The 27961-nt window shown below is 36.6% G+C and overlaps 1 protein-coding gene across 1 annotated transcript in view; it reads left to right on the forward strand.

The window, feature by feature from the left end:
• Positions 1–27961, forward strand: part of LOC122740785 (WD repeat containing planar cell polarity effector) — a 415321-nt gene that overhangs the window by 211009 nt on the left and 176351 nt on the right. Inside the window, 5 exon segments of the mRNA XM_043983483.1 lie at positions 4778–5387; positions 19003–19080; positions 19083–19174; positions 19176–19191; positions 22944–23067. Coding sequence (XP_043839418.1) covers positions 4778–5387; positions 19003–19080; positions 19083–19174; positions 19176–19191; positions 22944–23067 — 920 coding nt within the window.

A 27961-nucleotide genomic window follows, 5' to 3' on the forward strand; every position in this document is an offset into this window, starting at 1 on the left:
CATGTTGTGAAAAAAAGGATCAGAACAAAAGGGAAAAACCTAAAAAAAAAAAAAACCCAAAGTGGAAATAGTATGATTCAATCTTCATTCAGAATCCACAGTTCTTTTTTCTGGATGTGGTAAATATTTTCCATCAAGAGTCCTTTAGAGTTGTTTTGGATCATTGTATTACTGAGAAGAATTAAGTCTATCACAGTTGATCATCACACAATGTTTCTGTTACTATATGCAATGTTTTCCTGGTTCTGCTCACTTCACTCAGCATTAGTCCACTTAAGTTTTTCCAGATTTTTCTGAAATCTGCCTGCTCATAATTTCTTCTCTGTTTAGTTTTTAAAGCCCTTCAAGGCCTGTCTCCAACCTATTCATCCAGCTTCACTGAACATTACTATCCAGACAGACTGATCATCTTTCTGTTTCTCACATTCCGTGGGTCATTTTTGTGCCTTTGCACTGGCCATTTCATATGAGTAAAATGCTTTCCCTCTGCCTCACAAGGCCTCTAGTCCTTTTACTCAGCTCATATGTTATCTTCTTCATTAAAGCCTTTCATGACTCTCAACCACTACTGCCCCTCCCTCCCAGACTCTCTTGCACTTAACTATTTTGTATATATTTGTTTTTATTCAGTCTATATTTATACTGTATGCTGTTATTTGTACTTCTCATCTTCCCCCACCCCATTAGAGTGTCAACTCAAAGAGTAGGGATTGTTGTGCCCTTCCTACTTGTTTCTTCAGTTCTTGGCACATATTAGGAACTGAATAAATGTTTGTTGATTGATTGATTGATAGCCTAGAAATAGAACCCTTTTTAAAGAGTCAGATACTATTTTCGTTAGCATTTAATGATATTTTCCATTCAACAAATATTTACCAAATGCCTATTATATCAAAGGCAGTATGTTAGTTACTGTGAGGTTTACCAAGATTATACCTTGAAGGCATTCACAGCCTATTAAGGGAGAAAAGAGTAGTACACAAATAGTTATTTCAAGAAGGGTATAAATTCCATAAGAAAGGTAGAAAGCATTATAGAAATTCAGAGAATAGAGAGATCACTTTTGGCTTAAGGATCAAGTAAGGCTTCAGAGAAGTGGTATTTGTACTTCCTTTTAAAGGATCCATGTGATTTCAAAAGGGAGGGAGAGAAAGGGCATTCCAATCAGAGATAACAATATGAACAAATATATGGAGGTGGGAAATAAGCAGTGTGTTTGGGCAACACGTGATCTCACTTGGCTGGAGTTTGATGTATGTTTAGAGAAGTCAAAGGTGATGAGATTGTAAAGTTAGATGAGTGTCAAATCACAAAATGCCTTGAAAGGAAGGCAAAAGAGTTTAGTTTTTATTTAGTAGGTAGTGAGAAGTCATTGAAGATTTTTGAGCAGGGACTTGTGATAACAGAATTATCAGACACCAGTATGCAGAGAGAAAGTGTATATATATATATATTTATTTATTTGTTTATTTGTTTATTTTGCGGGGCAATGGGGGTTAAGTGACTTGTCCAGGGTCACACAGCTAGTAAGTATCAAGTGTCAGTTACTCCTGAATCCAGGGCCAGTGCTTTATCCACTGTGCCACCTAGCTGCCCTGAGAAAGTGTTTAAGATGCCATATCTTCTGTATGTCAGATATAGACATTTATTCTAGAATCAAAGAGTCTTAGATTTTAGAGTTGGAAGAGACCTCAGAGGTCATCTAATCCAACTCAGCCTTGAAAGAAGAATCCCCTCTATAGAGTTACAAAAAAGTAATTATCTGACCTTTTCTTAAAAGTCTCCAGTGAAACAGACAAAGGAGATGAATGAGCAATTATCCAATGAAGCAATCAATAATCATGAAAAAATGTTCCAAATCACTAATGGCTAGATAAATACAAATAAAAACAATAATGAAATTCTACCTCAAACATATCACCTGAGCAAAGATGACCCAAAAGTGGCAATTGTATATGCTAAGGGAAAGTAAACCAATTAATGCAATGTTGGTGGATCAGTGCATTTATGGAAAGCAATTGGGAGCTATAACCAAAATGGTCACCAAATTATACATACCCTTTGACTCAATGATACCACTACTAGGCCTTTACACTCAAAGAGATCAAATAAAAAGGAAAATGGCCCATATGTACAAAAATATTTATAGGACCTCTATCTTTCCTTCTGTGGAAACTAAGGGTGTAGCTATCAATTGGAAAACTGTTGAACAAATCATAGTGTATAAATACAATGGAATTTTATTATAGCATAAAAATGATGAAAGGGATAGTTTCATAGAAACCTGGATAGACTTATATGAGATGATACAGAATGAAGTGAGCAGAAGCAGAACAATTTGTTTAATAACAATTACTTTTTTAAAGACAATATAATGACCAACCCTGGTTCCAAAGGATGTGATCAAACATGTTACCCACCTCCTGCCAAAGAGATGATGAGCTCAAGGTGCAGAATGATACATACGTTTTTAGAATGTATGTCTCAGAATGTATGCCCAATGTAGGGATTTGTTTTGCTTAACTGTGTATATCAGATAGAAGAGTTTTATTTTTTTATTTCAATTTGTGAAGGGTATGACTGCAAATGGGGGTGCAAAAATGAAAAAAATGCGTAGAAGAAACAGAACAGAAGTTAGTAGAAGTTAGTAGAAAATACAGATGAGCAGGACAACTTTGGAAATAACATGTTGAATGTATTAGAAAACCACACTGTTCATAATACACTCATGGTTTCATGGATGGTCCTTTTTGTTTCTAGTCTTCTTTGTATGTGTAAATGTTCACTTTGTTCAGTGTTAAGGTCAGAATTTTTAAAAAACATTTTATTTTCCCCAAATACCTGTTAAAATTTTTTTTACATTTAAGCTTTGAGTTCCAAATCCCTCCCTTTCCTCCCCAATCCTTGAGGTAGTAAGCAATCTGATCTAGTTTATACATGTGCAATCATGTAAAACATTTCCATATTATTCATTTTGTACAAGAAGACAAGGAAGAAAGGAAGGAAGGAAGAAACAAAGAAATCCACCCCAAATTTAGCTAGCTATGTGACTTCAGTAGGTCCCTATACCTCAGCTTCCTCCTCCATAAAATTGGAATAATTATACTTGCACTGTCTATTGCACAGGGTTATTGGGAGAAGGTATATTACAAACCTTAAGTGCTGCACATGTACAAATTATTTTTTATTATCTACCTGGCACGATTATTGTAGAAAAAGTGCTTTAACAATCTCGAAATGCTGTGTGAATGTGAGTTACCATCATGTTCTTCCTTTGTTAGGGTTTTTTCTTGCTTGCTTTGAGGATGATTGGTATTAGTGATACCAATACATTAAATTGGTCTTATTTACAGCGTGCGTTTACATTATTTTCTTTGATCCATACCACACTTGGAAATAAGCAGAGAAAGTTTTTTTTTAAGACAAGGAAATAGACACTAAAATGAATTAAATCATTTCTCTAGGGTTACATGGCTGATTCACTCCAAGCCTGCAGCCTGGGTCATGTGTCTCTGAGTCCAGTGTTCTTTTCCCTTTATCATGCTGTCTAACTAGTTTCTTCCTTTTGTAATTAAAACAATTCTGTGTCATCAGCCTACAACAATCAGTAGGCCTATAATTTTTTCTTAGTTTTATATAAATTAATGATTATCATCGATGACTAGCTAGGGTAAAGTCTTTGCCCCAGGATACTGACCTTCAGGGTAACAAGCTTCCCTTCTGAGCTACAGGGAGTCTTGGGAGTAGACAGGTCATCCTCCTGAGAGTTTCATGCTTTGTGGTCCTCCCTCAACCTGTGTTATGCGACTTGACCCAATTCTCTTATGCCTCTTCCCGCAGGTCGTACCACCATGGGGCTCTTTTTCTAGGGAAGCACCTTCCCTCTCCAACCCCCAAAGGGGTGTGGACAGCTCTCTTGGTTGGGGTGTGGTGGTCAGCAAAATTTAAGTCCCTTAAAAGCAGGGACCATTTTTCTTTTTGGTCTCTTTATCCCTAGTACCTAGTATGTAGTAGATACCTAATGGCTTTGTTGATTGATCGATTGATTGATTGGTTGATGGGCCCCCATCTTCTAGCATCCTAAAACCACTACCACCCTCTCCTTTCAATTGTCTTCCATGCTCTCACATTCTCTCTCTTCTTGAACTCATCTCTGTACCACTGCCACCACTATCATCATCACCAGGCCCCAGAAGAAAAAAAATTCCACTAGTTTTATAGCATCATATTTCCATTGCCCAGAGAAAAATGTTCTAAACAAATCATCTCTTCCCTGCTTATTCCAAATTCATTAATAGTCACATTAACTTGTTTGATAATAAGTATGATAATAGCAGGCAGTGTGGTACAGTGGAAAGAACACTAGCTCCTGACTCAGAGGAGCAGGGTTCAAATCCCACCTCAGATGCATGCTACCTATGTACCCTCAGTCAGATTATTTAACCTCACTGGATCCATCTTTTTCCTTCAGACCACTAGCATTAGAAGTTTTGGTGTCATTTATATTTCTTTTACCTCAAATAATTAAATCATATTTAGACTATTTAGTTGTCATTTAAGGACCTTTTGTTTTATGCTTTCATATGTAATTGATATGAGTGATATGATGCAACATCTGCTGCTACTCTATTTTTATGTTTAAATTTGTATTTCTGAGTTCAAATTGGGAAATAAATGACTTCTAATAAGATGCTAGCACAGTAGTTAATATACAGCACATTATGCAATGAAAGAAGAAAAAAATGTTTATCTGAATATACTTTTTCCCCCCATACAGGTTCTGAGTTTCATCCGTACAGAATGGAATCCACTTGATGCTAGCTTTAGCACTAATCAGCCTTATCAGGTGCACACAGTAGAGCACTCCATCAGTGTAGACAAAGAACCCATGGCTGACAGCTGCATTTACGAGTGTGTTCGGAACAAAATCCACTGTGTCAAAGTCACCAGAATACCCCTACGCTCCAAGGCCATCAGCTGCTGCAGAAATGTTGCTGAAGACAAACTAATTCTAGGATGTGAAGATGCATCTGTCATTCTCTATGAAGCCCACCGAAGAGTGACTCTGTTGGCTCAGGCTGAAATCTTGCCTACATTCATTAGTTGCCACCCGGGTGGGGCCATCCTACTGGTTGGAAGTTCCCAAGGGGATTTGCAGATTTTTGACATAGCACTCTCACCTATTAAAATACAGCTTTTGGCAGAAGACTGCTCACCAAAAAAGACCCTGCAATTTAGTAAACATTTTGACATCTCCAGTAGCCTTATTCAAATTCAGTGGACAGTTCCTCAACTTGTTCCTCAGACTCCTAACAGTATTGATGTTCATGATCTCCTATTCCTTAGGTTTGACAGAGGGCCACTGGGTGTACTTCTGTTTAAACTAGGTGAGTAAAAGAAAAGTCTAAGTTGTGAATTAAAGTGTTTCTATTACTGATGTTAGAATTAAGGATATAAAACTGTTCGCATAATATATTCACTTTTTGATCAAATAAGTCTAGGCTTTATCTTTTCTACATGTGGTTTCATTATCAAGATTATTTCATTATTATTCTGATAAAACTTCAGACATTTATCCCAAAAATTACATTGATTTGTGTGTTGTTATAATCAGAATTCCTGAATGTTCAAAAATGAAATGAATACACTTCTCAACAAAGCATCCCAACCAAAAATGCCTTGAATTTTTTTAAATTATGAAATATAGCAATTTTTTAAAATCCTTATTAAGAATACTTACCAAAAATTTTTTTTAAAAAAAGAATACTTACCTTTGGTATTTGGATGGATCTGTGACCTTATAAATATGAGTTTTCCACCCATTTATACAGATTGTAAATCATCCATATCTTTTCATCCTCAGTAATTCTTCTCATCTCTTCTCAGAAATGCTCAGTCTACTGGAAACCCTCCGCTAGGTCGTTTGACATTTAAACCACAACAATAGTAACGACTGATATTCGTGTAGTGAGTCAAAGCTCCCCAGATATTTCCCAATACATTAGCTCATATGGTCTTCACAAAAGCTCCATGAAGTAGATGTGATACGTAAATTACTCCCATTTGGCAGATGAGAAAATTGAGGCTCAGAGTCAAGTAACTTACTTAGGTCAGACTGCTAGTGTTCGAGAAAGGATTTGAATTTAGGTCTTTTCTGACTGTCAGAAATCTTCCTCCATAGACCTTGAAGTAACCTTAGAGACCTTCTAGTTCTTTTTCATTAAATAGATTAAGACATAGGCTCAGAAAGATTAGGTGAATTACCTAAGATAGTTCATCAAGTTGGTGTTTAGAGCCAGGCCTCTTAATTCAGTATTATGGTGCTTCTTGTCAAATATCAATGCCGCAGAATACATGATAAAACCCAAAGCAAAAGACATGGATAAGCATAATAAAAAGGAATTAGTATTTATATAGTACCTACTATGTGCCAGGAGCTAAGCATTTTCACAAATATCAATCTCATTCAATCCTGCTAGGTAGGTGCTATAACTGTTATTCTCATTTTACAGTTGAAGAAAACTGAGGCAAATGAAGTTGAAGTGACTTGCCCAGAGTTACAAGACTAGTAAGTGTCTGGGGCTAGGTTTGAACTTAGGTATTCTGATCCAAAGCCCAGAACTCTATCCAATGTACCACCTAGCTCGTCTATTAAGAAAAAAAATAGTTTCCCAACTTCGCTTTTAAATGTACAAATAGTATGATGACAATACATGTTATGGTCAATTGCAAATAGAAAGGAAGCACATTTTTAAATTCTGAAAACTTAGCTTCTTTTTACACTTAGTTTTGTGAATCTTTCTCCTTGATTAAATCATTGTCAATTCACACAAAAATAAAAAATCCCCTAAGAGATGGTGACTTAGGTAGGTAATATGACAATCATTTTTAGCTCCTGAAATTAATTTAATTCATCTGACTTCATTAACCTAAAATAAGAAGAAGAAGAAGAGCTAATGTTTACCTACCACTTCAAGACTTGCTGAGTACTTGACCTATAGTAACTCATTTGAGCTGAAAAACAGTTCTCCTTTAGTCAACAGGTTTACTGTATCGTGGTTGGAGTACTGTCTTTCCAAATAATAGAAATGTACCTGAATATACCCAGAATGTCATTATTGTCCATGAAGAATGTTGAAAGGCTTAAAAAAAGTGTAGACTGTAACTTATTGTAAGATAAATAATCCAGCCCCACTTTTCCCAACAACAGATTTTTACAGTTGTTTTTCTCCACATTCAACACTACAGTGGATGTTTAATGTTTTACGTGTTGTCTGTTATAAAAAAAAATACACCATCTAAATTACCCAGTTAACTATCAAGCAGGAGGTTCCCTGCCCAGTATACCTAGCGTTTCTTCAGTCCTCCCTTGTGGGACTATTCACAGCAGCTTTGCAGAAAGCCCAGCTTTCCCTGCCTATCTCTAGCACATTTATGTTCTTACTAAAGCAAACAAGCTCTCAGTGCAGGGATTTAGAGGCCTTCCTGCTAATTGCCGGCTTGTAGACTTAATTGGACTATCTCCCTGGGCACTATTCCTAAATCAATTAGGCAATGAGTTGGCTGTCACCTCTTTTTCCCAAGAAGGTCTCTTAAAAGCCTAACATCCAAGAAAAACCAGGCCTCCCAGATGGGAAGATGGTGACCTCTCCAATTGAAATATATCATTTTAAATTTGTTTTCCTATCATTATAAATTTTGTGGGCAAGGGAAATGTTCCTATCTTGCAGCATCTTTTAAAGGTCAAATTATGCAGTTCTCCATTGATGGTTATCTTTCTCTTTTGCCAGTTTTCATGTATTAATAAGGTTAATAACTACCATACTGTGATTAGTCATTTTTTTTTCTTTCTTGGAATAATGAATGCATCAGATCTGACACCTAACATCTTTTTTTTCCTCCACAAAAAAGTTACACTGAAACAAAACTAAAGACCTAACATTTATTAGGATCTGCTCTGCTGCTAAAACATGCGTGCTTTTCCTGTGCTAACCCATTTCTAAATCTGGGCATTCATATGGATTTTTCATGTATAAATTAAGTCATTGGCAAACAAACAGGTAGTTTGCATGTACACTTCACTTAGGGCATATTTATGAGGTTGGTTGTTTTTTTTTCAGGTGTTCATTGTGCAAACCTTTGGAAAATGTGACATTAAAGGTGTGGCCTACAATTTAGTTGTGATTGATCAGAATTTAAAAGGGATTTTTTTATTATTAATATAGTAAAGTTCTAATTAAATCAAGACTTTTGATTTGGAATCCCATATGTCAGTTATCTCACACGGAGAAATTTAGGTTTATTGCTATAGACCACTACCCTTAAGGCTAACCAGACATTTCATATTTGCTGAGGCACAAATGTGAATGACACCCTCAGCAAAATCTATCATTGCTTTTGAGGAAAAAAGGAATCAAAGAGTATGTGTTATTCAGAGTCAGCAGTATTGTCTTTATTTATGAAGGACAGCATATTGTTTGGATGTTTGACATCATTACACCTTCAGAATCTCCTCACCTAACAATTATAACTATCTTCATCATCAAATCATAGTATCTCAAAATCAGAAGGACCTTTAGAAGTCATTCTGTCCAACACAAAGCTGAATTAGGGAAATACTTTTTAGCAAACCTTTGGACACATTCATCCCTTACTAGAGGAGTTCCAAAGATGCGTAGCTCACCAGCCCCAAGAGTGATGACCTATTCTACTTTGTATAGCACTAATTTTTTATCATAAAAGTATTTTATTATTTTCCAATTACACATATAGTTTGTTTTTAATAAGATTTTAGTTCCAGATTTTCCTCCCTCCCTCCCTCCTTTCTCTCCTCCCTCCCCAAGACAGAAAGCAATCTGATATAGGTTATATATGTACAATCACATTGAACTGCATTAGTCATGTTGTGAAAGAAGATTCAGAACAAAAGGGAAAAACCTCAAAAAAGAAAACAAAAAACAAAAAATAGAGAAACAGTATGGTTCAATCTGCATTCAGATTTTACAGTTCTTTTTTCTGGATGTGGAGAGCATTTTCTATCATGATTCCTTTGAAATTTTTCTTGGATCATTGTATTGCTGAGAAGAGCTAAGTCTATCACAGTTGATCATCAAACAATGTTGCTGTTACTGTGTACAATGTTCTCCTGGTTCTGCTCACTTCATTCAGCATCAGTCCACTTAAGTCTTTCCAGGTTTTTCTGAAATCTACCTGCTCATCATTTCTTTTTTTTTTTTTTTAAGTGAGGCATTTGGGGTAAGTGACTTGCCCAGGGTCATACAGCTAGTAAGTGTTAAGTGTCTGAGGCCGGATTTGAACTCAGGTACTCCTGACTCCAGGGCCAGTGCTCTATCCACTGTGCCACCTAGCTGCCCCCTGTTCATCATTTCTTACAGCACAGTAGTATTCCATTACATTCAAATACCACAATTTGTTCAGCCATTCCCCAATTGATGGGCATTCTCTAGATTTCCAATTCTTTGCCACCACAAAGAGAGCTGCTATAAGTATTTTTTGTCCTTGTAGGTCCTTTTCCCTTTTTATGATCTCTTTGGGATATAGACCTAGTAGTGGTATTACTGGGTCAAAGGGTATGCAGAGCCCCATAGCCCTTTGGGCATATTGACAAATTGCTCTCCCAGAATAGTTGCATCAGTTCACAACTCTACCAACAATGCATTAGTGTTCCAATTTTTCCACAGCTTCTCCAACATTTTATTATTTCCTTTTTGTCATATTAGCCAATCTGATAGGTATGAGATGATACCTCAGAGTTGTTTTTAATTTGCATTTCTCTAATCAATAATGATTTAGAGTAGTTTTTCATATGGCAATAAATAGCTTTGATTTATTCATCTGAAAACTGCCTGTTCATATCCTTTGACCATTTCTCAATTGGGGAATGACTTGGTTTCTTATAAATTTGATTTAGTTCCCTATATATTTTAGAAATGAGACCTTTATCTGAAACACTGTCTGTAAAAATTGTTTCCCAGTTTTCTGCCTCCCTTCTAATTTTGGTTGCATTACTTCTGTTTGAAATAAAACCTTTTTAATTTAATGTAATCAAAATCATCCATTTTCCATTTTATAATATTCTCTTTCTTTTGTTTGTCCATAAATTCTTCTCCTCTCCATAGATCTGAGAGGCAAACTATTCCTTCCTCTCCTAATTTACCTAATGGTATCACCCTTTATGTCTAAATCATGTACCCATTTTGACCTGCTTTAGGTATGCAGTGTAAGATATTGGTCTTTGCCTAGTTTCTGCCATACTATCTTCCAGTTTTCCTAGCACTGTCAAATACTGAGTTCTCATCTCAGAAGCTGGAATCTTTGGGTTTATCAAACAGTTGATTACTATAGTCATTACTACTATGTGTTTCTTGTGCCTAACCTATTCCATTGAGCCACCACTCTATTCTTAGGCAGTACCAAATAGTTTTTGATGACTGTCGCTTTATAGTATAGCTTCATATTTGGTATGGCTAGCCCATCTTCCTGTGCATTTTTTTCATTAGTTTCTTTGATATTCTTGACCTTTTGTTCTTCTGGTTGAATTTTGTTATTTTTTTCTAGCTCTATAAAATAATTTTAGATAGTCTGATCGGTATGGCAATGTACAAGTAAATTAATTTAGGTAGAATTGTCATTTTAATATTATTATTATTGTTATTTAGATCTGATTTTATTTGTGTGAAAAGTGTTTTGTAATTGTGTTCATAGAGTTCCTAGGTTTGTCTTGGCAGATAGACTCCCAAATAGTTTATATTGTCTACAGTTATTTTAAATGGTATTTCTCTTTTTTAGCTCTTTTGCACCACTAATTTTTAAGAATTTTTCCATCTTCCTATTGCTCCTTATTTTAAATTTTTGAGATCAAATAAGTTTCCACATAACCTGTCACATACTTGGAGATTAGCTTTTACAATCCGCTCTTAATCTTCATGTTAAGCATTCCACATTCCTTTAATATGTCTTGAATTTGAATTCTCCCTCACCATCTGATCAGCCTCCTTTGTATGTAGTCCAGAGTACCTTTAATCTGGTAAAACTTGGTTTCTGCTTTAGCCCAAATCCCCAGAATGTATGTATGCTATGCCGTAACTGATTCTCAAAGCTGGCAGCTCCCTCCAATTTCTCAGCTACCATTACATTTTGGCATAGTTACTGTTGTTTCTTGGCTCCTTGCTCCTCATTCAATCAATCATTCAATAAAGACTTATTACTACTTATTATGTGCGAGGCACTGTGCTAAATGCAGCATTCCTCATTCCTTTTTCAGACAGTTCAGAGAATACCCTCATTTCAATGATGCAGACTATGGTATCTCACTGCCTTCCCTCACTACTGATTGAGGCATCCTCAATAAGCACTATGTCAGCCATTGGTCTAAAGCTCTATAGACATGAGTCGCTGAGTGGCATGGGCCCTTGACCTGAGCTGGAATCATGTGCATCCTATTCTATGTCCAAGACACCATAAAATGCTGTCCAGGGAGGTAGGGACAGTGAGGTCCTCACACCTATGCTATTCCCTGTTGGTATCAGTTCCCCTCCCATGAATGCCATCCATGGGTGGCAGTGTTGCTCTTTGGGAGCTTTTTTTTTGGGGGGGGGGGAGCCCTTTTGTCCCTGTAGCATCAACATACTTTTGAAAATTTGGCACTCAGATGAAAGCTATAATGAAAAGACTAAAATTAGCTTTCTAAAGTTTTAAGTTATCAATAAGTGTGAGATTTTATTAGCTATCCTTATTAGCATAACTGATTTGTAAGTGGGAACACAGAAGATAGAGCAGTGAGCCTGGAGTCAGAAACACTTGAATTCAAATCTAGTCCCAGCCATTTACTAGCTGTGTAACCCTGGACAAGAGGAAGCGTACAAGACACGATAAGGCAACAGCTACTTCCTTGATTTTTCCCTTCCAAAGTGTTAATAAATAGTATGATTGCTGGAGAGGATATATAAGAAGATATTGTAATAAAATTAGGGTCTCCTTGAGTCACGTGGGTTCCAATAAATTTGCATTTAAAAGGGAAAGATACTGACAAGATTTATATTTCTGTTAAATCATAGACATATGAGACAACCACAAAATATAAGCATCTGCCACATAAGAGTATAAGATTCCACCATGAGGCCAACCTCTATGGACAATCTACCTAAATTCATTCCTCAATGATTAACAACTCTGCACAGTCAAGCCCTCCTCATTCACATGATTCTAAAGCCTGGGTGGTCATCATTCTAGCCCCATTCCCTGTCCCCCACTGCTGATTCCTCATTTCCATCCCTTTCAGCCCCCTACCACAGTATCTCAAACTAAAGCTACCCACCTCTCCACTGTACTCTCTGGAATACCCACTGCATGGCAACAAATTTGCTTTAATCTTAAATCTTTCCCTTTCCTACTCTTTCCATCTTCTGACTCTCACAGAGAATCCCTGGCCTTCCTTTCCAACACTGGCTCTACTTTCGCCAATTCCTTCTGACTCAATGGCCAAGGTAGAGGAGTCAAATACTTCCGTATTCCCTGTTGCCATTTACATGTTCTCTCTCTACCACCATCACTCAGTAACCTCTCCTCCTTGGGAGCTCACTTCATTCATATCTACCACTGTATCAGAATTTATGTAGTTGTTGTCTACCATCCTCTAGGACACAACACTTTTTCTCAATTAGTTCATTAACCTGCCTCATAATCTGTCCCTCCTTCTCAATTCCTCATACAGCATTCTCTCAAACATGCAAATCTCACAGTTCCTTAATTTATTCATTTCTCATGACCTACTCTTCTACTCCACCTTAGCCCCACATGAGAGCATCATGCCATTAATCCTACCATCATTCACAAATGCACCACTGAAATGAAGCCTGAAATTCCCTAATCTCATCATAATCCATTGTCATTCACCTTCTGCCTCTCTATATCAAAGCCTGTTATTCATATATACTGTGACCTTCAGTCCTTTGACCCCTCAGTTCTTTCCTAGGCCATTACTCCCACACTGACTATACTGTCCTCCTTGCTCCATCGTTATCCAAGTTCAACTAGACATTTTGCTCTCTTGGGTGGCAGAGTGAATAGAGTACTAAACCTAGGACCAGGAAAACCTGAATTTAAATCTGGCTTCAGATACTAGCTGTGTGACCCTGGTCAATTCACTTCACCCTGTTTGCCTCAGTTTCCTCATTTGTAAAATGAGCTGGAGAAGGAAATGACAAACCGCTCCAGCATCCTTGCCAAGAAAATTCCAAATGGGGTCACAAAGAGTCGGACATGACTGAAAGAACTCAACAACAACAACAATAATTTATTCATATGAAATGCCAAGCTGGATGAATCAAAGCCAGAATTAAGGGTGCCAGGAGAAATATCAACAATTTCAGATATGCAGATGATACCAATCTGATGGCAGAAGGTGAAGAAGAATTAAGAAGCCTCTTGATGAGGGGTGAAAGAGGAGAGTGTTAAAAGCTGGCTTGAAGCTTAATATTAACAACAAAAAAAAAAGATCGTGGCATCTGTTCCTATTACTTCCTGGCAAATAGAGGGAGAAGAAATGGAAGCAGTGTCAGATTTTATATTCTTGGGCTCAAAGATCATTGCAGATGGTGACTGCAACCATGAAATTAAAAGACGCTTGCTCCTTGGAAGGAAAGCTATGGCAAATCTGGATAGCATACTAAAAAGCAGAGACATCACCTTGCTGACAAAGGTCCATATAGTCAAAGCTATGGTTATTCCAGTAGTAATGCGTGGCTGTGAGAATTGTACTATGTGGAAAATTGAGCACCATAGAACCAACACTTTTGAATTGTGGTGCTGGAGAAGATTTTTGAGAGTTCCTTGGACAACAAGGAGTTCAAGTCAATCAGTACTTAAAGAAATTAACTGACTATTGATTGGAAGAACAATACTGAAGCTTAAATACTTTGGTCACAGGAGAAGACAGGACTCACTGGAAAACACTTTAATGCAGGGCAAGATTGAAGGAAAAAGGAGAATGAGATAGAAGAGTATGACATGGATAATGTCATGGAAGCAATGAACATGAGCTTGGCTAGACTTCAGGAGACAGTGGAGGACAGAAGGACATGTCATACTATGATACAAGGGGTAATGAAGAGTCAGATTTGACTGAAACGAATAGCAACCAATTTATTCAATATCCCACTCAACACAATGGCTTTTCTAAATCTCTTCATCCCTTCCCTAGCTCCCCCTCTAGCACCTTGTTAGCTGAGAAACTTGCATCATATTTACTGAAAAAATTGAGGGCTATTTGCTAAGAGCTACCTCTTCTTCCCACCCCCTCCTCATCTCACCTCACCCATATGCCTTTTGCCACTAACTCCTCCTTTCCTCTTATCTCACATAATGAGATGCCTTTCTCCATGCCAGAGCAAACTCATCTACATGCAAAAGTGATCCCATTCCATCTGATCTGATTGCCCTCTCAACCCTCACTCTCTTACTTATCTTCACTCTCTGTCTACTGACTGCCTCCCTACAGCCTACAAGTATGCCCATGTCTCTTCCATCATAAAAAAAAAACCCTCCCTTGATCCATACATCCCTAACAGCTATCATCCCATATCTCTCCTCCTTTTCATGGTCAAACTCCTTGAAAAGGCCATCTACAATAGGTGGCCTCCACTTCCTTTCCTTTCACTGTCTTTTTAATGCTCTACAATTTGGCTTCCTACCTCATCATTCAACTGATACTATTTTCTCAAAAATTACCAATGACCTCTTAATTGTCAAACCTAATGAACTTTTCTGATTTTCATCCTTTTGGCCTCTATACACCTTTATACCATTAATCACTTCCTTTCTCCTTGATAATCTCTTCTCTTTAGGTTTTTCATGAAATGCTTTCTTGTTTTCTCTCTACTTATCTGACTATTACTTCTTGGTCTCTATGCTGTATATTCATCCAGTTTCACGTGCACTGTGAATGTCTCATGAGGTCTGTCCTAGGCTCTCTTCTCTTCACCCCTATACTGTTTCACTTGGTGATCATATTAATACCTATGGATTCAATTATCATCTCTATGCTGATGACTCTTAAATCTATTTATCTACTTCTAACCTCTCTACTAGCTGCCAGTCTCACATCTCCAAATTCCTATTAGACAACTCTAATGGGATGTCCTGTACACATCTTAAACTAACATATCAAAAACGAACTCATTATTTTTCCCCTCAAATTCTCCCTTCTTCCTAACTTTCCTGTCACTGTTGCAGGCACCACTCTTTTTTTCCTGTCACCCACATTTGCAACTTAGGTGATATCTTTGACTTCTGACTCTCACTCCCATATCAAATCTGTTGCTAAGGCCTATCAATTTTATCTTCATAACATCTATTGTATTTTCCTCCTCTTCTCTTACATAGTCACTACATACACCATCCTTATAGAGGTCATTCCTTGTCATATCATATCTGAAGTATTACAATAGGTTTATGAGTTAATTTTCCTGCACAAGTCTCTCTATATTCCTGTTCATCCTACATTTGGACGTCAAAGTAATATTCCTAAACAACAGGTCTGACCATGTTATCCTCTCTATTCAGAAAACTCCAATGTCTTTGTATTGCCTCCAAGATCAAGTATACCCCCTCAACTTTTTTTTGGGGGGGGGACAGAATAACTTGATACAGAGATTTTTTTTCCTATTTACTTCTTCTCTTCTAATTTTAGCTTCATTGGTTTTGTTTATGCAAAAACTTTCTAGTTTTATGCAATCAACAGTGTCCATTTGCCTTCTGTGATATTCTCTATCCCTTGTTTGGTCATGAACTTTTCCCATCCATTATCTAACAAGTAATTTTTTTCCTTGCTCTCTCTAATTTGTCCATTATTTCAGACTTTTAAAGTTCATCTTTGCCAATTTGTTAGTTGTGAGGTGAAAGCTCAGTGTTATATGTTTTAATGTTCATTTACTTTATTAATTATTACTCATGTGGAGCTGTTTTCCATTTAGTTAATAGTTTGTAGTTCTTCTTTTGAGCACTTTCCATGTCTAAAAAAAAAAAAAGCTGTGTTTGCTAATGAGTTTCCTATGCATCTATATTAGCCTCTTTCAGCCGATCCTTTTTTTCTTCCTTGTTGGCATCATTGCTGTTTGATGTGTTATTTATTGGTGACATGTTTTGCAAATGTTATAAAATATATCTCAGTTGAATGGAAAAAGTGATATGTAAGCAAAATGCCTTGTGAAATTTGAAGAAAAATAGGCCTTTCGGGAAAAAGCCACTGAAGGACTACTATAGAAGAAAATGTAAGCTCCAAACTAAATGTAAGAAACATCTTTTATTTGAACCCCATTAGTTCAATTCAGCTCAAGAAACACATATGAAGTATGTACAATTTGAAGAAAATTGTGCTAGTTTCTGGGAATACAAAGACAAAATGAAAACAGTCCCTACCATTCAAAATAAGGGCAGTTAGGTGGCACAATGGATAGAGCACCAGACCTGGACCCAGGAAGACACCTTTTCCTGAGTTCAAAGCTGGCCTCAAATATTAACTGTGTGACCCTAGGCAAGTCACATAACCCTGTTTGCCTCAGTTTCCTCATCTATAGAATGACTAGAGAAGGAAATTGTAAACCACTCCATTATCATCTGCCAAGAAAACCCCCAAATGGCGTCATGAGAGCTGAACATGACTGAACAACAAATAACTTCAACATTTAAAAAACCCACCTGTGGCATTTCTCTCATTCTCCATGGTCTTTTGCATAATACTGACAGAGCCTTAGTAATCATATTGCCAGGTGTTTTTTCTATAACCTGGCATAAAATTTAGTTACTGAGATCATCAAGGACTCTTCAGAGAGAAGATTGCATCATCTCTGAATTACTTGGGGCAAGTAATAATTTTGACATGTTCCATTTTGTGACAATTATCATGTATATGTCTCTGCTAACACTAGGCTGACTCAGAGTATCTACCTTTAACCAGATAAAACTGGATTTATATACCTTTTGCATATTTAATTAATTTTCTGTCAATTAAATACTGGGATTTGTGATACATACCTACATTTTTAATTGCTCTCTTATGTTGTATTTCTAATTCTTTGGTTTTTAATAATAGATATTACTTCAAGGAAGTATTAAAAAGTTACAACTCTTAAAGAGTACACTTCAATAACTGTAAGAGATATTGCAAAGGCTATTGGTGTGGAAGTTTAAGAATTTCAATGAATATTCAAACTCTTATTGAAACCAAATAAGTTGCATTGAAATACAAAGAAAAGTACAGTAGAAAAGTTAAAATGAACCTAAAAACTGACAAACTGTTATCACAAAATAGCCTAATTAATCTCCCCAAAACAAGCAAAGATCTTCAGAGGGAAGAGGCAAGGTGGTGTGGTTGTTATTGACTTCTTTAAATAAGATTTGAAATTGGAAGAACAGTGAAAAGACCAGTTTTTTTTCCCCTTAAAAGGTTGCTAACCACTTCTTTCAAGAAACAACAACAAATTTACATGAGCAAGATATTACAAATATTAGAGTATTAAAGATTGGTAAATGGTCATTTTTACTCAATAACCTTACATTTTTTCCACTCAAGGGTGTATCAAAACCATTGTCAGAAGTTCAGAAAAGTATATAATATATGAATATCTCCATCAGACTTCAAAACATTCACCAAAAATGTTTGAGCAATTTTTTATTTCCAGTAGGGTCTGGACAGATTAATGATGTCTAATAATGTATTGATATGCTAAGATGTAGAATTGCCCTGGAATTAGAGAAATGGGAAATTGGATGCTACATCCAATTTGGCCTTGCTCCGTAACACAAAATCATGGAAGGTTAAGAAAGTCATCCAAGATAGAGATAAACATGCTTCATTGCCCTTGGAATTTGCCTGAGTAAAGCCCCACTGAAAACTGATGGGTTACAAACAAGAAAAGATTTGAGGGGAAAATGAACAGTTTTATCAAAAATATGCTTATTGTCCAACGTGAAAAAACATGGTTTCATGATGAATTAAAATGTCAATGTTTTCTGAAATCAGTGCCAAATTATATAACACAAGTGGTTACAACTAAAGAATATATTGCATATTACAAGATTTAAAGACAAAAAATTATAAGGTTTATTGTATGAGGCAATAATACATTTAGTTATTTTACTTTGTCCCAGTTAATTTGAACACTATTGCAAGTACTCTGTTACCATCTTCTTATTTATCTTAGGTTTCAAGTTGCTATCAGATATTTTTGTTCTATTCTTTCCAGCCCCAAAATAACGCTCCTCAGCAAAGAAACAGAAACCAAACGAGCTGATTTTTTTCTACCCCCTCTGTCATCAATGATCACTTTCCTATGCAGCATAAGGACCAGTCCTTTTCTTCTTGATCCTAAGTTGGTTTATCAGTTCCCTATAAATCCATATTGGTTTCCTTAAGATGGCTCCGTATCCTTCATCATGGGAATTAGAGTCAATTTCCATGTGTTTGAAAAGATAAGCAAAAAGCATGTACTTTGTACCAAACTCCTTTATGGCAAAGTGTGACCATGATGTTTATCAAAATAGGGTTTATACTGAAAATTTCCTATGACTTTGGAACAATATTATCTCTAATGCTATTTTAGAAAAAGAACAAGTGTGATAATTAGGGTGGTTGTAAAGGTTTTTATTCCCTAAGAAATTAGAAAGAAGCTTTGATTGGGGAATAACTATCAATAAATTAAGGTAATTAACTCTCTACAAGGTCACCGTTACTGCCTATGATACTCTGATATTTTGTTAGATATATTTTATTTTTAGAAATTAACTGGTTGATTATATAGCTTTGAAACCATGAAAGCAATTAGAAAATTGCTAGAATAAAATGCTTTTTTATGGAAAATAGAGGCTATCTCTTAGTCCATAGAATAAAACACTTTAATAGCAAATTGGCCAGGTTTTAAAAATGCATTGACTGTCATTATTCCTACTTTTTCCTACACCTGATTTTAAATATTTCTTTTACAGGAATCTTCACAAAAGGACAGCTGAGTCTTGTAGACCTCATCCATCAATATATTCATTATGACGAGATCCATGAAGCAATAAGGTCCTAAGCAGCATGAATTGGAATAGTATGGGTCATCAGTGTTACATGGGCATGAGTGCCATTGCAAACCATCTTCTTAGACAACGGCTAAACGCCAGAGAGAGAAGGTCAGAGTTAAACTGTCATTCATTAGGGCATCAATATCTATGAAACAGTTTTTGTCCAGTTTCCTTTTTTGTGGTGTTGGTTTGGGTGGAGGGAGGTTGGAAGCAGTCAGGATTAAGTGACTTGCCCAGGTCACACAGCTAGTAAGTGTCTAAGGTTGGACTTGAACTCAGGTCCTCCTGACTTCAGAGCTGTCTCCATCCACTGAGCCACCTAACTGCCCCCATCCTATTTCTTTTGTTTTACTTTTTGAATCTTCTAGTTTATTCTGAACTTTAAAATCATCAACAAACAAGAGTATTGCTTATGAAACTGTCAACTTGTTGCAGTTTTGGTTTTTAGGTGTATATTAAATTTAACAGTCGTAACATAGCGGCCCTGTTTTGTGTCTCCCCAACTGAACTTTTTTCATGTGTGTGTGGTGTGTGTGTATATACACATTTTAATCAGTTATTTTTTCTTTGATCCTCACTCTGTGAGTACTAGTAGGTAAAGGAAGTAATTCTACAACTCTTTGAATCTAAGATACTTGCTAAATATTGCATAGCTGCAGGTCCAGATCCTTAATATAAATATAAAATATTATATATATATGTATATATATATAATATTGATGTATAAAATAGTTGCTTAAATCCAGCTCCTCTGACTTTTGGTACAATATTGTTTCCACCATGCTATGATCCTTGCTTCATAAATTTGGAGCTAAATGAGTCCTTTAGAGGCCATCTATCCAGCATCTTCATTTAGAGATGAAGAACAGAGATCCAAGCAGTCAGGCAGCACAGTGGATGATAAAGCTCTGGCCCTGGTTTCAGAAAGACCTGTGTTCAAATCTAGACTCAATCACTTCCTTGGCTGTGTTAGCCTGGACAAGTCACTTAACCTCCATCTGCCTCAATTTCCTCATCTATAAAATTGGATAATAATAGCATCTTCCTCCAGATTATTGTGAGGATTAAATGAGATAACATTTGGTAAAGCATTTTGCAAACCTAAAAGCATTACATAAATGCTATTTTTAGCAATTATTAAGTATCTTGCCCAAAGTTAGACAGATAGTAAGCAACGAAACCCAGATTTAATCCAGTTTCTCCGAGTCCAAATTGAACATGCTTTCCACCATACCATGTTTGATGATTTCTCTTTGTTGTTAATTTTTCAATTAATGTCAAATACAGAATTGAATTTAAAAAAATTAAAGGACTGCTTCTGTAATAATCATTCCATTCATTGGAGGTCAGGAGGGGGGAAGTGATTTACCCAAGGTGATCAGGTCATAAGTAGCATAGTTTAGAGTAAGAAGCCAGGTCCTCTACCTCCAAATCTGGTGCCCTTCCCCTCACATTGGAGTTGTCTCCATATCACAGAAGGGGCTCATTTAACAGCCTTTGGCATATGATCTTGGAGTGTTTCTAGATACTCCCACAACTTTGGTTCAGTGTTGTTCTATTTTCCATTCATTGTAAGAATGAAGGGCAAAGGGCTTTTGTCTTCTATCATGGAAGTGTCCTTACTGTAGTAATTTTAAAATCCCCTTAAGAAAGTGACAATACCCAGTGCCCTGGTTAGTCTACACCATGGGCATTTGCTTAAATTGTTCTGTGGCAGTGATCCAACTAGTTCGGACTACTTCCAATATTTCTCTCTACTTAAAAAGAATATGTTAGCAGCTAATGAATAATAGTTCTCATGTTACATGGTACCACATAGTTAGACAAAGCTTTCCTGTGAGGTAGGTAGTGTTGGAACTGTTGTCCCTATTTGAGAGATGAGGAAACAGAAGCTTAGGTTAAATTACTTGCTCAAGCTCACACAGCTAATAAAAGCTGGTAGGAACCTTTGAGTTCTTCTCGTCCAACCCCTTAATTTTATAGATAAAGAAAACTGAAGATCTGAGAGATTAAAGGATTTGTCAATCAGTCATTAAGTGCCAGACCTGGGCTTTGAACCCAGGGCACTTTCCTTTCCACTTTGCTGCTAGTTATGAATATAATATTTCTGATATCAGCAGGTGGGCATGCTCTAGAATCAAATGTATACCACTGAGTGGTGAAGCTCCCAAAGACCTTTGCTGTTATATGGGCCTTTCATAGCCAAGCCCCAAATTTAGTTTGAGGAGGAAGGATTAGCCCTCAGGAGGGAAACAAAGAATGACTAACTTCTTCATGTAAATTTCAGTGCATTTACTAATATGCAATATAAGGCTATCTTTAAAAATATAAAACTTACATGAAACTGGATGTAGAAAATATGCACATTATAAGTAGGTGGTTATGTTGTTTTTCTTTTCCCCCATGGATCTGACAGACACACTTCTAAAAAATTCAGAATTCTTTTCAGCCAAGATTTATTCCATATCTAACCAATTTGCCATGGTAATGTTTCCTTTATTAAGGAACCCCAGTGAGCCCTTTTATTTATAATAATGTTATAGTTTATCTTTGAGATCTTCCTTCTGCCTTCAGTATCAAGCTGGGCTATCTAATGAATCTATAACTGTGCTGATGGTTACTTGTATTCCTTGTAGGTTGGGAACATTTCAGATGCACAAACACATACTGTCCAAGAAAACAAGCAATGGAAAGAGGATCCAGCTTGTTTTTGCAATAACATGTGATATTCCATTTAATCTAAATTGACTGCTGCTTTGAAAGAAAATACCCTTCAAATTCAGCTTATCTTACACTCTAAAAGTAAGATAATGAGAAACTTAATTTACCATCAGTTTGGCCAAGCACACAGCAATGCTTTCAGATCTGACAAACTAAAAACATCATAATTGTGCCTAGAGTTCACTAAATGCCAAAATGAATCATTCCAATTCATGGAGAAATAATGGTTTTGACCTTTCTCTAAGGAATAGTTATTGACCTCCCAATTCTTTACTGTCTATCCCTCCTGCCCCCTACTACTACCTTGGATCCAAATTCAATTCAATTTGATAAATATTTATTAAGCATGTACTATGTGCCAGTACTGTGCTAAGAACAGGGCATAACAAAAAGAGGCAAAAGATAGTCCCTGCCCTCACAGAGCTTACAATCTAATGGAGCTTCTCAATTAAAAAAAAAAAATCTGACCATAGAAGTTTCATTCACGCTAAGGTATAAATGAGTTTGGAGGACATTAACCTTTTAATAGAGTCTGGAACCATAGACCAAAAGAATAGAACATTCTTGTTGCATATCAGGCTTTTTGTCAACAGATCATATTTGCAGGATTTGATGCCCTTGAAATCACACTGTGCAAGCCATGTGCCTTACTCCTACTCTGCCTACACATAATTGTGGTGTTGTTTCTAATATTTGTAATTCATTTGTTCACTTAAGCATTTGTGCACAATGTACTGATTCCCACTCCCCTGTCAGGAAAGGGAATTTTTCCTCCCTTTGGTTAAAGAGAGCAAATGTCAAGTTTGTGAGATGATTTTACTGGAAAAACTTGTTCAAACTGGTTACTTTGATGAGTCACTGTTTTAATTACCCATTTGCGGTGAGAGGTTGGTTCATTATGGATTTCTTCACTTTTGACAGCTTTTTGTTGATCAGAGTCATTGTCAGCTTAGCCTTAAGTGAAAGTTTATACACAGGTTTGTTTTTGTACCAGCTGTCATATTTTAATTTCATCTTTCCTGCAACAAGCTCATATTTCATCTAAGTCGGCAAAACCTGACTGACCTGCAAACATGAGTGCTTGCTTGTAATTGAAGCAGCTTCACTTGTCTCTGTGCTGTCTCTGTTGAATTCCACAGCGCAGCTTGAGGCAAGCCTGGGATCCTTCTATGCGCCAACAAGACCCCTCTCCGATACAACTATATTGGAATATAGAGACCCAATCAGCAATACGCTAGGAGGTTCTTTCCACCACTTGCTCAGGTGATCATTGAGAGTTTTCACTTTGATTAGTTTCAAAATTAATTGCATAGTTCAGTGGTCATATGTCTTAATTAAAGTATTCTTTAATATCATTATCTGTTGGTTTTTTTCTTTTTCTTTTTCTTTTCATCGGTCCATTCTAAGAAGAAAAAGCACCTACTTTCCCCAATCATTATTTATTTAATTGGTTCTTGTTTTCTTTTAAGCATTATAATGGAGCATTGTGGAGACTCACTGATACCTTTTAATATGTCACCCTTTCTCTTTTCTTTTGTGCAAAGGATGATCACACACATGTGGTCAATTTTTAATTTAACTCAGTTGTATTTCTAGCACAAAGGAAACTTGAAGGTTTTAAGAGTAGAAATGCAAATAAGTAGTAGCCTGTCAGCCAAGTATACTTCTAACTGGAAACCTCTAAATGTAAATAGCTGGCTTCCTTCACTTCAAGAATTATTTTATGGAAAGGTTCTTCCGTTGTCTCATAAGGTAGTGTCATGTACTGTATGTCATTTACAATACTTAGAAAATAAGTAAAGGAAGACATTCTTTTACCTCATCCAGACTTGTAACAATTAATGTAAGCAATAAAGATAGATACTATTAAAATCAAGATATTATCACCACATATATGATGAAATCATTTTCAATGCCATATACCGAAAGGAGCTATTCAAAATGATAATTTCACGGCTAGACTATTATTATTGTTGTTGTTATTATATCTTTTAGAATAGTACTTTTCATTTTTTCAAATAAATTTTACAGCTTTCATTTCATTTTTTTTCAGCAGCTCTGTGTGTTGGTATGGTGATCTATGATTTCACCAGGTAACAAATTGAGGAACAGATAAATTAAGTGACTCAAGAAAGCCATTATAGCAAGATAGTGGTAACACCAGGTTTTCTTGACTCTCAATCCCCATTCAATGGAACACACATTTTATTAAGTAGCTACTATGTGCAAACACAAAAACCAAAACTGTTCTTGCCTTCAGGAAATGTATGTTCTATTGGGGAAAAAGAACATACATGAAGATAAGTAAATACAAGATAATTCTGTCACTTAATAGTGTAAAAGATAGAGTGCTGGACTTGGTTTCAGGAGACCTGGGTCAAATCCCTTTCAGAGATATACTAGCTGAGTAATCAGGTACCAATAGTTAACCTTACACAGTCTGTTTGCTCATCTGTAAATTGGGATATTGATACTTTCATACTACCTAACTCCCAGGAAAGTAGTAAGAGAAAAATGATTTGTAAACTTTAAAGAACTGTATAAATATGAGTTTCATTTTAATTTTTTATCCTCTATACAAAATTATTACTGGAAACTCTCTTTGCTGTCCATCTACCTACTCACTCTTTAATCATCCCCTCCTTCCCCCCTCCCCCACCAAAAAAAAGGACACAAAGAAATTTTGATTGGTTTATTATTTAATCGGTACTTTGGAACACTGAATCAAGATATGTGGGAAAAACACTATCCTTTTCCTTTTCCATAATTAGGCTTCTGCTTTTGACTTCTGACTAGTGATAAAGGCCGTGGAAAACTAAGTACCCTTAAAGGTTCTAAAGTGTTCATATGTTGCTAGAATTTGGGCTTCAGTTGAATGCTTTTTCTGAATGACTAAGTGTTGGTGTATTCCAAGTGACTTCATATTGGATGAGGCAAGTGACTATGCAAATAAGAAAGTGCCAGTAGCATGTGGGACTTTGATTTATATTTTGATTTAGGTAATTGTGAAAATCAGTTTGAGATTCATTGCCTCAGTTATCCAGAACTCTGACTGAGTGGGATTTCTCTAGCATGAAGAAGGTATTGACTAATAAGGAAAGGAAGGAAAGAACATGAGGAAACCAGTGGCAGATTCTCCCTACCCACCATGCTGTTCCACACAGAAATAGAGGCTTTTTTATTTTGCATGTTTCTTGTTCAAATCCATTTTCTCACCTCCCTCCTAGAGGACCTAACTATAAAAAGGTGAATGACAAAGAAGTTCAAATTCTTCTTTCTGGCTCATCTCAAACATACTGCTGCTGTGGCCTTGGGATGTTCAACTTTACATAGTCTGTAAATATGGGGGGTTGGGGGTATTGATTTATTTTCCCTAATATAGTAGTGTAATTTTGCCTTTAGCATTCTATGAGCAGCTACCTCGTTGTTGGGATTCAATTTTTTGAAGACTAGCTTTTCCCTGTAATTGTTCTTTTTTTCCCCCTGGGGTATACTGGATTCTTGTTTCCTTTTCCCTATCTTCCTACTGCTCCAGTTAGAATAATTTTTTTATTAGTTCTTCTGACAGTAGGCCACACATAAGGTATTATGGAAAAAAAGATGAAATATGGAGAAAATTAAAAGAGGTTGCTAAGTCAGAGACATGTTTTTTTGTTTAAAACTGCTGCCAAGTTTGTCCTCTGCTTAGGGGGAAAGGAATGGGCCAAGTGTCTTTTTACTTTAGAGAATTACATGTACAGCACCCCCACCCCCACCCCACCCCATATTTTCACATGGCTGTTCATTACTTTACCAAGGAATTATGAGAACAGCCACCAGATATGGTAAATACTCCGTTGATAAAAAGCATGAAGACTTTAAATGTTAGTTTCAGGCACCAATCTTGGGGCTGTCTCTATGACAGCACCAAAAAATGTTTGCATGAGGTACGTGGTTCTTAATTTAGGCACAGTGAAGTTTGTTTTTTTGGTTTTTGTTTTTCATTTTTTTTTTTTGCTTTTCTTCATTTTCCTGGTTGCTAGTCTTTAGAAAATATGCAAATCACAATTCTCACCACTTTGAACTTTGTGCTCAGAACACTGTGCCCTACTGATCTGCACACAGGTCCAAGAAATCTTAATTCTCAACCACTATCTTCCTATGCAAGTTGAGGCAGGATCATATGCTTTCAGGATCCTGGTTTCTGTAGCCAAAGTTAATACTGACCAATTCTGTATCCCTAAATGCAATAGCCTCGAGGAGTTGCTGCACACGTTTCACCAAATATTGTAAAGGTTTTATGATTCAACTGTAGTCCAAAAGTTTCATGATCTTTATTAACTTGTTCAGTGTTTCAATGGTTAAAGTCAGTGTATCTCTTTGTTTTATTTTTCCCCTTGGGGTCTTAGAATGCTTCATAACAAAACTACGTTGTGGTCTTAAAAATTCACCCACTTCGGGCAGCTAGGTGGCGCAGTGGATAAAGCACCAGCCCTGGATTTAGGGGGGACCTAAATTCAAATATGGCCTCAGACACTTGACACTTACTAGCTGTGTGACCCTGGGCAAGTGACTTAACCCTCATTGCCCCGAAAAAAAAATTAATCCACTTTAATATATTTTAAGTCAAATATAATAAGATTAGTCATATCTATTCCTTACCTATAAGGATCAAAGTACTTGACCTAAAGAATCTATGTTCAAACATAGAACGATAAGAGCACGGCTTAGTGGATAGTGTGTTGGACTTCAAGTCAGGAAGACCTGAGTTTGAATCCTGCCTCAGACACTTATGAGCTGTGTGACCATGGGGAAGTCATTCAATTTCTCTGAGCCCCAGTTTCCTCATCTGTAAAATGAGGATAGTAGTTCCCTCGTAGGGTATCGGTGATAAGGATCAGATGAGATCATGTATGTAGAGCATTTTGAAGCCGCTAGGTGGTACAGTCGAGAGGGCACTGAACCTGGACTAAGGAGAATCTGAATTCAAAGCCAGCCTCAGATATTTGCTAGCTGTATGACCCTGGGAAAATCACTTAATATCTCTTAGCCTCAGTTTCCTCATTTGTAAAACAAAGGAATTAGACTCAATGGCCTCTAAAAAACCTTTCAGGTCTAAATCTATGACCCGGTGCTTCTAATGGAAAAGATGAGAAAGCAAGTATTAGGAAATATTTCCTCCTTACATCCTTTTCCTAGTCATCTGTATCTGTATCTCTGTGTTATCCAAGTAAGTAGTGTTAAGAAAGAAGATAACTTCATGTGATAACCATGACACTAACTGACAATAAAATTTTAGAACTGGAAGGGACCATGGAGATATGATTCAATTCCATCATCTTCCATATGGGAAAACACAAAGAATCGAAGTGATTTACCCAAGAATCTACAGTTAGTCAATCGGACCTGGGACTACAAGGCAGATCTTTTGATTCTCAATTTGGTTTACTTAATAATTCATTTAAAGCTCTTCCAACATTCTAGTTTTATCTGGCATTAATGAGAGAGGCAGCATGACACAGAGGATATAGAACTGGCCTGGAAGACCTGGGTTCAAGTCCTGCTGCCGATATATACTGACTGTGTGATTCCAGGCACGGAAGTTGCTTAACCTCTGGGCTCCAGGCAACTGTCTAGGACTATAAATTGCAGAGAGAGTGCTGACCTGCATTGGTGGAAGGAGTTTCCTCTCTTGGAAGTTCTTTTTTTTTTTTTACTAATGAAGTCACAGGTGTCCACTCCTTATCCCTAGCCTAGGATGAAAAGCTAAAGCTATCATATGAATGACTAACAATAGAAATAATACACCTTGGATAATCATGTGGCTTCTTAAAATTAGTTTGTTCACACCAGAGGTATCAAATGCTTTTGTCAAGGAACCAGATTAAAATGTAATTGGGAATTAAATATATATATGTACACACACACACACACACACACATATACACACACACAATAGAACATAGATAATGTTAATATAGAGATTCAGGAAGACATCTTCCTGAGTACAAATCCAGCCCCATACACTTTCTATCTGTGTGACACTGGGCAAATCACTTAACGCTGTTTGCTTGTTTCCTCATCTGTAAAATGAGCTGAAGAAGGAAACGGCAAACCATTCCAGTATCTTCGCCAAGAAAACTCCAAATGGAGTCACAAAAGTCAGACATGGCTGAAA

Source organism: Dromiciops gliroides, chromosome 2, assembly GCF_019393635.1.
Source record: "Dromiciops gliroides isolate mDroGli1 chromosome 2, mDroGli1.pri, whole genome shotgun sequence".
NCBI classification, from domain to species: Eukaryota; Metazoa; Chordata; class Mammalia; order Microbiotheria; family Microbiotheriidae; genus Dromiciops; species Dromiciops gliroides.